General features: G+C 45.8%; 2 protein-coding genes across 2 annotated transcripts; both read left to right on the top strand.

Moving 5' to 3' along the window:
- Nucleotides 1–2,006: 2,006 nt before the first annotated feature.
- LACBIDRAFT_329912 (uncharacterized protein) lies at nucleotides 2,007–3,151 on the top strand (the record flags this gene model as incomplete). The annotated part of the gene is made up of 4 exons (XM_001884070.1): nucleotides 2,007–2,306; nucleotides 2,899–3,015; nucleotides 3,038–3,044; nucleotides 3,066–3,151. The coding sequence occupies 4 exons, from the start codon at nucleotides 2,007–2,009 to the stop codon at nucleotides 3,149–3,151; spliced, it is 510 nt and encodes a 169-aa protein (XP_001884105.1).
- Nucleotides 3,152–6,582: 3,431 nt separating this feature from the next.
- LACBIDRAFT_329914 (uncharacterized protein) lies at nucleotides 6,583–7,212 on the top strand (the record flags this gene model as incomplete). Its single annotated transcript, XM_001884071.1, has 2 exons — nucleotides 6,583–6,934; nucleotides 7,040–7,212. The coding sequence occupies 2 exons, from the start codon at nucleotides 6,583–6,585 to the stop codon at nucleotides 7,210–7,212; spliced, it is 525 nt and encodes a 174-aa protein (XP_001884106.1).
- Between the last annotated feature and the right edge of the window lie 3,971 nt (nucleotides 7,213–11,183).

The following is an 11,183-nucleotide window of genomic DNA, read 5'->3' on the forward strand; positions in this document are numbered from 1 at the left end:
GACTTCTCCTTCCTCCTTTATCATCCCGCTTCCCCATTGCTCCCCCATCCCCCTTCCCCCATTGCTCCCTCCATCAATCCCCTTACCCCTTCATAGCTCCCCCTCCCTCAAACCCCATTCCCATCACTCCCTCCTCCACTCTGCACCACACCCTCTCCCACATCCCCTCCCTCCCTCCCACCTCATTCTCCACCAGTCCCACCTCCCTCCATCACTTCCCCCTCACTTCATCACTCTATATCTACACCCCTCCCTCCACCCTCTCCTTTTAATATTGTATGTAGTAAAATAAAATTGTGTAATCTTATTCAATACACCTTTGTACTTAATCTTACCAGTATTGTGTGGAATTGGAACTTATTCCACCTGAATTCCATATGGAAAAAGGATGGATTCCATCTTAAAAAAGTATGGATTCCATCTTAAAAAAGTATGGATTCCATCTTAAAAAAGTATGGATTCCATCTTAAAAAAGTATGGATTCCATCTGAAAAAAGTATGGATTCCATCCCCAGAAAGTATGGATTCCATCAGCTATTCCATGGAATCCATCCCCTGAAAGTATGGAGTCCATCCCCAGAAAGTATGGAATCCATCAGCCATTCCATGGAATCCATCCCCTGAAAGTATGGAATCCATCAGCCATTCCATGGAATCCATCTGGAATTTCTGGAATCCACCCCCCCTTCCATGCATTCCATATGGATTAAGCCGGGGAGGGTAAAGTACAGGGAACACAACACGCCCCACGACGTCAACGGACAGCCACGTCAACAGACGCCAATGCCAACAACGACACGAACACGCCAACGGACGCCCACATCAACAGACCACCACCACGTCAACGGACGATGACCACGCCAGCGGACGCCCACGTCAACGCACAACTGCCCCTGCCAATGGGAAACCAGGGTGCCATGTCGCTGTCAGCGATGTGGCAACCAAACAACGAACGACGACAGACGAACAATGACGGCGTCGTTGTCGTTCGTCGTTCACACAAAGGTGAGTCCCCTGACTCTCCTTCATCCTATCCCATCTCACTAACAGCCACCACAACATGACACGACGACGATGAGTGCATTGTCCCTCCCCCCTTCCCTGTCCCTCCCTTCCCTTTCCTGCCCCCCTTCCTTTTCCTACCCCCCTTCCCTGTCCCTCCCCATTTCCATGTACCCCCATTCCCTGTCCCTCCCCATTTCCATGTACCCCATTTTTCCCTCCCCCCTTTCCTGTCTGTCCCTCCCCATTTCCTTGTCCTTACCCCCTTCCCCATTTCATTGTCCCTGCCCCCTTCCTTTTCCCTGCCCCCTTCCCTGTCCCTCCCCATTTCCTTATACCCCCTTCCCTGTCCCTCCCCATTTCCTTATACCCCCTTCCCTGTCCCTCCCCTGTCCCTCCCCATTTCCTTGTCCCTACCCCCTTGTCCATCCCCTCTTCCTTGTCCCCTTTGATATGCACTGTATGTAGTAAAATTGATCTATTGAGATGTATGACTTGACTAGGTGTGAATTCTGTAAGAAATTCTGAGTATTGAGGAGTTGCATCAATGCAGATTAAGTCACCTGACCTCTAGCTCAGTGCTGATCCATTCTGATTGTAGAAACTCTGATCAGTGCTGATCAGAGCATGTGGGGGAGGGTAAAGTACTGCTATTTATGGTGGAGTGGATTCCAGTCCCATTCCACCGGATTCCGCTGGAATGACCAGAGTCCGACAGGAATAGGTAGGGCACAGTAAAGTACTGCTGACCACCCTGAAATATCTTGGCGACATACAATGCATATTTACAGGATATGAATGGGATGATTCCAGGATATGCTGCTCTGAGATACCCTGTAGATGTCGTCCCATAGAAATCAACCTCACAAGCCACTCAATTTGTCTAAGTCCGTTGAAACTCCAACATCTAATAGTTCACCTCCTAAACAAACACCGTGCAAACACTCTCCTCACCACCACCATCCTCATCACTGTCACCATCCTCATCACTGTCACCACCCTACATGCATGTGACCGCCATCTTGCACCATGAGTGTCCACAATGGGCTGAACAACATTTAGACTCTCACATTGACTGCCACGTCATGCGCTGGAGGCTCAGCAACAACATGCCACATCTTGGCCATGTCCTCCACGATGACCCCCCTGCTGCTGCTACGGCTGCCACCACCCACTTTCATTGTCAACTACCCACATTCTCCTTGGTACACAGCAATCACAACTGCAACAATCCGCCAATACCGTCAATGGTCCCCTCCGATCTGCCACGTCGTCCAGACGGCAATGACGCAACAGTAGTGCAGGTGAGCTCAAATTTCACAACCCACCTCTTTCTCCTTGCTAATAGCCACAACCCACCCAGTGGCCACCACAGCACCTGCCAACCACTGCCACGTCACCACCTCGTCCTTGCCACATTTGGTGCTGACAACACAACACAATGATCACGACAACGGCCACAAGACGACAATGATGGAGATGGATGGACAGACAACAATGAGACATGGCGGCGACAGACGACCACAACAACAGTGGATGACGACGCTAAGCTATGGATGCACAGCAGAATATTTGTGGGAACATGCTGCTTTTCCTATTATACCATATTCCCTAATCCTTCCTAGTTTCTCGTGTAACATGCACCAGATATATACCATTTTATATAATCATCCAATTGTTTATGACTACGGAAATACAATTTGTTCCATCCAATATCCTGAATTTCAAGCAGATGGTATCCTTATAATAAGTAGTATGATATCCTGAGATTACCTCTCGAGGCATCCAGAGGATATTCATGAACACCAGTTGAGGATATTCTGAGGCAGATATCCAGAGGATAGCAGACGAGGATAGTTGGAGGTTGTGTATGTCCTGGGATATCCTGTGGTATAGACCAGAAGCGAAAACGAAAATATCTTCTTGCGAAATATTGCTCTGGATTTTCGTTTCTGGCTTTTCGCTGCCGAACCGATTCCGGCCACTTTCAAATTCAAGATTTTTATAATTATGGTATTTATTTGTATTTATTCAGATTGCTGGTCTGTCAACATGTCACACAGGACACTCTCTTCTGCAACAAGCGCCCACCACGACCATCGACGATTGGTCACAAAGACCCACCACCATGTTTGAGGAATGGCGATGACCGCCCAGCAATGTCCACAGGTGCCCAGCACCACCATCGACAAACAGTGATGACGGCCCGCCACGACCTCTGACGATTGACCATCAGGACCATCGACAAGTGCCCATGGACGGCCACGAGGGCCCACCACCACCATCGACAGATGACAATGAGCACCCACAAACGTCTACAGGGTCCACCACCAGAATCGACAAACAGCCACGAGGGCCCATCACCACCATTGACAACCACCACCAGGATTGACGGATGGCTACAACCGCCCACAACCACCATCAATAAATGGCTACGACATGAATTGCCACAAGGGCCCATCACCACGATTGATGAATGGCCACGTTGTTGAAGGGGAGAGGTGGTCCTTGCTCCTTCCTTCCCACTTCTACATAGTTTGTATATAGTACCCATGTAAATGTTTTTTTCGTAGATAAGTACATATACTGCCATTTACCTGAGTACAGAAGGACTTGTGAAAAAGAAAAAATGTTCAATGTTCTAGCCTGTGACACCGAGAAAGGCAAGATCACATATTACAAGTTTTCGGATAACAAACAAAAAATATTGTATTGTTTGTAATTGTTGCCCTGCTATCAAAAAGCTCATTTAATTACAAAATGCAGCCAGCGCTCCAGCTAGATAACGGACTGGCATCTGACGTTATGTTATGTATGCCAGATTTTCGTTTTCGCTTCTGGTACATACTCAATATCCTGGGACACTGGAATTCAGTATCCCTGACTCATCACCTTGATATCCTGGGATATGCCATCCACATCTGGAAGGTAACCATCAATACATCACCAGGAAATATCCCACACGATTGGGTGTGTAGGCGGTGCTTTATGAGTCGAACCTGGGAGGCCTGGCTGACCTTTTTTCTTGTACTTTATGTAATCAGGAACCAGGTCAACCTGGGAAGCTGGTCACAACCACTCTAGAGCAAGGGAATAAGCGATTTCATTCAATTTTTTTCCTCTAAGCTTTAGTGTAAGGTAATCTCTCATTAATAAAGACAGTTTGACATTTGTACAATAGTACCTTGTGAAGAAATCTGTTCATCTGTGGGGAATTTGATTGACATCATGGGAATTTCTTAATTTGGACGACCTCCGGTGAAGAACCAGATTGATTTAAGTCTGCACAAAATCCATTTGGATGGAAACAGCTGTAGCAGCACAATGCTAGACATCTAATCTGCTATTAATAGTGCCATTCCGGGATTGAAGATCTCTTCTCATGCTGCTACCACCTATTTGTTAAGTGGCGTCACTCTTAGTACTTAGTTCAGAGATCATAATGTTGAGTTGGCTGAGAGGCACATTGCAAATGGTATGGGCGCAAAAATGGATGGGGTATTTTAATTCCATGTTAATTGTGTCTCTGAGCCTAACCACATATTTTTAGCGATTTTTTTGAGTCTCTTACACATGTATCTTTTATAATGAACATTTTTTGGTCCTTTGACTTGTCGAATGAATATTTTCTTCACCAGCTACAGGCGAGGAGAGGCAACACTCAGGTATTATTGTTCAAGGTATGGCCATTGTATCCTAGGTATATGACCCACCTTTCGGACACAACTGCTCCACTTCAGTGAATTTAAAACACATGTCTAGCACCAAATCAGAGCACATCTGCTCCCATTATCCCCAAATGTCACTCTTCTATTCCATTACACTTCTCTTTCTTGGAGTTGCTCCACTCTATTTTCTTACTTAAATGAGCATTGTTGCAGCTTTATAAAACTCTGGTCAAGTGTGTCGTCAGTACCAATCAGTTGCCAATCAGCAGTGCTCAGAACCCCTCTTGCATGCAATGTCCTACACTTACACTGTTCCTGATCTTTCCAATCTCAGTGTTGAGCAACGGATAACACTTGCACTGCAGGCAGTCAACGAGAGTCCAATTCTACCTGATGGTAGACACCAATTATCACTCCGACAGGCAGCAAAGGATTTTGACATCCCCACATCTACTCTTACTGCCTGCTATAATGGTGTTCCTGCTCGGAATGATGCGCACAAACATCAGCAGAAGCTTACAAAAGCAGAGGAGTGTATCCTTGTTGACTGGATCAAGGTCCAAGGCCGACACGGTGTTCCTATCTCCCCATCAACTCTTGGCGACCATGCTGAGGCCATCGCAGGGTGTTCCATTGGCAAGTCATGGCCCAAAAGGTTCATGGATCACCATCCCAATCTCAAAACACGATATACCCAAAGCCTCGAGAAGTGCCATGCAAATAATGTCAACCCTGCCACAATCAACAAATTCTTTGACATTTTCGAAGAGGTTGTCAAGGAGTATAATATTGATGAGTCTGACATATACAACATGGACGAAAAAGGTATTCAGCTTGGGGTTGGAAAGTGAGTAGCAGCAATTATTGACCATGACTAGAAGGAGGTCTACAGTCTCAAAGATGGTAATCACAAGCTTGTCACTGTTATTGAAACAGTCAGCGCTGACGGAACTGCTCTGCCTCCTTCGTTCATCTTTAAGGGTGCAAGAATCAATCTCGAATGGGGGCATGATAACCCTTGTCATGCAAGGTGAGTACAGAACTTGAAGATCAGATGACTTTGTCTAATCACCCAATTACAGTGTGTCGTGCTCACCCAATGGTTGGACTGATCAAGAACTGGGGACCATGTGGTTGGAGAAGGACTTTGAGCCTGCAAGTGCTGCATGTATGAAGAACAAGGATGGCTATCGGTTGTTGATTCTGGATGGTCATAACTCACACTGCACATACTCCTTTTGCCAATTTGCAGAGAAACATAAAATCATCATCATTTGTCTTCCTTCACATACAACTCATGTCCTGCAACCTTGCGATGTTGGCATTTTTGGCCCCCTTTCATCGTGCTGGAAAAGCGAGGTCAACAAAGCAGCCTGTGGTCACGTCCCAATAACCAAATCCAATCTTATCAGTCATTATTCACAGGCTCGTGTTAAGGCTTTCCAGCCTTCGACAATCAAGGCAGCTTTTAAACGGACTGGTATTTGGCCAACAGATTGAGATGCCCTTGATCCAATTGTTTTCGAACCTTTGTTGAATACAACAACAAAGTCAGCTCAGCCACTATCAGCAATTATCCCTGACCTTGTGCCCATTGAGCTCATATTACCAACATCTGACGACAATAACACCAACCCCATCCCTACAACTACACCTGATTCCAACCTCGCAATTTGGGCTCATTTCTGGCTTGCCATCCCATCACCCCTCCATCACACAGCATCGCAACAAGCTCTATGTCTGCAAAATTCAACACTCTTTGACCTCCTCCACCATGCAGACCAACAAATCCAGGCCGATTATGCACAGATGCGGTTGATGGGATGATGAGAATGGCCACCTGTGTCAATGGGCATATGCAAAGGCCAAGAAGAAAGGGAAGGACCAGCACAAATCGTCTGATGCACGCCACATGACGTCGACAGAGAGTCTTGAAAAGCTGGCATGTTCTGACTGGAAGGCAGAGATGCAAGCTACATTTAAACTTATCAAAGAGCATGACAAAACACAGGAGAAGGACATTGCTAACCACAACAAGAAAGCCTTGGAGCAGGAGAAGCAGGAATGTGTGCTAGACAAACAGCATGCTGCTGAGAAGAAGAAGGCGGAGGTGGAGGTGGAGAAACAGTTGGTACAATGGCATTGTGAGATGGCTGGGCTTGGGAAATTTGCAATGGAGGAGATGGAAAAGTTGAAGAAGAAGAAGCTGCCACAGAAGGCAAAGGCCAAGAGAGCTGCAAAATCTACACGCCTACAGGAGAGGAGTGAGTGTAATCAGCAATCAAAGGAGGGAGAAACACCGAAGAGAAAAGGGAGCCGTCATAGTCATGCAAAGGACAAGCGACCATCCACCAACTCTGATTCTTCAGACCAGGAGTACTTTGATTTCTCGATGCTATCACCCAACAACCCAACTCCACAGGCTGGACCAGCACCAACACCTCAGAAGGCCAAGACACACAATGATACTGTATCCACACCTGAACAACCCCAGCTACAACCACAACCACAATTGAAACAACAACCACATCCACATCCGTGACCAGTGAAAAAGAATACCAAAAGAAACCTCTCACCCATGCATGCCAACCAAGAAAAATCGCCATCTACTCCTGCATGGCATCCTAGACGTCACTGGCTCTGGGAGCATGCCACTCCCCTAGAGCATTCCAAAAACAAGACTCCCCCGCACCGAGCACAGGCACCCTCACCAACGACAACACCGATGCCCTCGATTACAAGTCCTCATGCTGGACCATCGCAGCCCCTGCAACACCTCAGATTCCAACTAGAGCCAATCATCCATGTGTTCTCTGAGGAGGGAGAAGAGAGTCCTCCTCCATCTCCCACTAGACCAACCTGACAATGTGTGCCATCTTGAATGACAGGTACCAGCACAGATGCACTGAGCAGCACTGTCTGCAGAGCCCACACCACAACTGCGACAAAGTTCACAGGTTAAAACACCACAAAGCCCTTCAAAGAGTCCAAAACGGCGCTATAGATGAAGTAATTAGTTAATAACAAAGTAGATGAAGTAATTTACATACCTGACTTGTTCATTGTGTGTGGTGATGTCGTGGAACAGAGTAGATTGTGTCAGAATTGAGTCAGCGCAAAAATTTGGTGGCATTGCCGCGTGTGACCAGGTTCCCAGGTTTGGCCAAAATTGGGCACCTCTTCGAAAAATATTCACCTCACCTGCAATTCTTTCTCTAAAATCGAGAAATTTTGATTTTGACTATAGAAGGTAGTAGCCAGCACACCAGTAAATTTTTAGAAACGTAGACACAATATTCTTTGAGTAATCACACAGAAACATTAGTGTGACCAGGATCGGTGGTGATGATAAAGTGTGACAGGATCATCACACTCGTAACTTGCCCATGAGTCACAGTAGCAGTCATGGCAGATTTGTTTGCACAGTGTCAAATATTAGTACATAAGAGCCAGCCCAATTATCCCCCCATCTCACATTTCCATAAAGGGAAATTATGACAAAATTAGGCCTCTTGTGGGGGGATATATTCCACAACAAACCATGGACATATATGCTGGTTTGGCGTAGTGGTTGTTGTCACTGTCTTAGTGTTGCTTATGAAAGGCTTGGGGTTTGACTCTGAACCCTCCACATCTTTTTATGAATAGAATAATTACCTAACTGGTTAGGTTAGGAGGTTAGGGTTTTTCTCTTCACGCAGTAGCATGCTTAGGAGGTTAGGAGGTTAGCGCTTAGGGTTTATTAATGGTTAGGGTTGAGGATATTTTTTTCCCCACACAGTAGCACATTCTTGGTTAGAAGGTTAGGAGGTTAGGAGGTTAGCGGTTAGGGTTTATTAATGGTTAGGGTTGGGGATATTTTTTTCCCCGCACAGTAGCGTGTTCTTGGTTAGAAGGTTAGGTGGTTAGTGGTTAGTGGTTAGGTTAGGAGGTTAGGGTAGGTTAGGTGCTCGAGAACGTGCGGTAGCACGCTCTCGAGCCAACTTAGGGCAATGGCACATTGCCCTAAGTCGTATAATTACCATATATGGAGTGCCGGTGATTGCCAGCACATCACATGTGTGATACGGGGGGAGAGTTAGGACTGTTGTACATAAGTGAAACCAGAAAACAGTAGCAATCTACACATCGTCGAGTTTGCCCCTCTCTGAACATCCATTTTGATAGCTGGAGTTGCTGAGCGGAGGCATAGCAGGTCGGTTCGAGTGCCAATATTGATATATCAATACTCGACTGGTCCTTCACAATTGGCCGTGCTTACATCGGTTCGCTTGTTGGAAAGAACATAAAGTACGCTCGTAGTCTTTTCTATTTTGAACCGACGGTAGCTAAGGATTATTTACCCAGCTGGTTATCCCAGCATATGCCCTCACACACCCACATTCGCCCACTCCCTCTCAATGAAGCCAACGACCAACGACAGCCGACCTTCGCATTTCCTTTAAACTTAACAACATGCCCATTCCACAGCTCCCCCTCCACCAACTACGCTTTTGGTCCTTCCCACCGTCCTCCTGATTGATGTCGATCATTGGGAGTGCCTTTCAGACGACACGGACACATGGCTTCTTCGTTTTGATGAATCATCATCAGGAAAAAAAGTTTTAGCCGGTAGATCGCCAGTTAGATCAGTAGCCAATTGTACCTGTCGTAGTCATCAATAGCTTGGCAGATTTCATCATCGTGCTGATTGTTGTCTGTAGACTGTCGGTCTGCCGCATTTTGCAATAGGGCTGACAGAGGTGCCGCCACATCTATCATTGGGTCTGTAGCTGCTGCGATGCACTACAGTGGCTATCAGTGCTACAAGGCTCTCGTAGACAGTTTACTTAATTATTATGTTTTTGTAGTCAATCAATTGAATAATGTCTTGAGATGCACTAAAGTTTAAACAGAATATGTATCTATGACCGATTCGAGTGTTTGAATCATTGATGACGTACACACCAGTCTATGCCAATATAGTGTTGCCGCAGCTCGGCTAGCCGAGAGCCGGCTTATGTAAGCCAGCTAAATTTCCTTAAGTGGCTCGGCTCGGCTTTTAGCTGACCCAAAGCCGGCTCAAGCCGGCACATAATTCTCAAAGTGATGTGACTATAAATCTGGGTAAATTATATGCTGTCTACCTGATAGATACACAGTGTAATGTATATTTCGAGCATAGAACTATAATAGAAACCAAATGATTATGAAAATAAATAAAAATTGGCAAAAAAATAGGGAAGGATGTGAGATAGCATGGAAATAGGAGCACGTATGGATGTCATCTCTTCAGCTCCTTCAAATACGACCAGAATACAATGTAAACGAGCTTTCAGTGAAGAAAAATGGTGGAAAGCTGACTGAGATACAGCTCAACTCCCCCCAAAAGAGAAAATGCGACATATCTCCAGAACGCGGATACGCAAACCTCTCGTCTCTTCGGGACCTTCAAACGACACCAGAATACGTTTTAAATGAGCCCTAGATCATAAGAAACGATGGAGATTTGACTGACCTAGGGTACTTGCTCCCAAAACAGAAAATGGGACATATCTCCAGAACGCGGACATGCGAACCTCTGGTCTCTTTGGGACCTTCAAACGACACTAGAATACGTTTTAAACGAGCCCTAGATCATAAGAAACGATGGAAATTTGACTGACCTAGGGTACTTGCTCCCAAAACAGAAAATGGGACATATCTCCAGAACGCAGACATGCGAACCTCTCGTCTCTTCGGGACCTTTAAACGACACTGGAATACGTTTTACACGAGCCCTAGATCATAAGAAACGATGGAAATTTGACCGACCTAGGGTACTTGCTCCCCAAAACAGAAAATAGAACATATCTCCAGAACGCGGACACGCAAACCTCTCGTCTCTTCAGGACCTTCAAACGACACTGAAATACGTTTTAAACGAGCCCTAGATCATAAGAAACGATGGAAATTTGACCGACCTAGGGTACTTGCTCCCCAAAACAGAAAATAGAACATATCTCCAGAACGCGGACACGCGAACCTCTCGTCTCTTCGGGACCTTCAAACTACACTAGAATAGGTTTTAAACGAGCCTTTAATTAAGGATGATGATGGAGAACTCACAAAGATAGAGTACACCCTCCTGATGAATCATGAAACTTAGCATGACAGATATCTCAAAAATATGATGGCAGATGCCTCTCGTCTCTTCAGGCCCTAAAATCGACATCAAATAGCTGGTAATCAACACTTATTTGGTAGAAAACGGTACAGAACTGACCAAGATACAAAATAGCCTCATGGTGTCTATCCAGCACCTATTACATGTTTCTTAGGGCTAATATTGGGCTATTCTGGTGCCCAGTCTTAACTTATACTATGTGGAACTTGTTTACAATTGATATGGTACACTACTTAAGTTTACGATTGTACATAAATTGGGGGGAGGTGGTGGTATGAGGAGAAGAGGACAAGGAACGCAAAAGAGACATGACAAATGCTGAAGCGCTATATATCTGAGGCACTTTAGGGTGGGTTGAGATTTAGGTC

This window comes from Laccaria bicolor, genomic scaffold, assembly GCF_000143565.1.
Source record: "Laccaria bicolor S238N-H82 LACBIscaffold_24 genomic scaffold, whole genome shotgun sequence".
Classification (NCBI taxonomy): Eukaryota; Fungi; Basidiomycota; class Agaricomycetes; order Agaricales; family Hydnangiaceae; genus Laccaria; species Laccaria bicolor.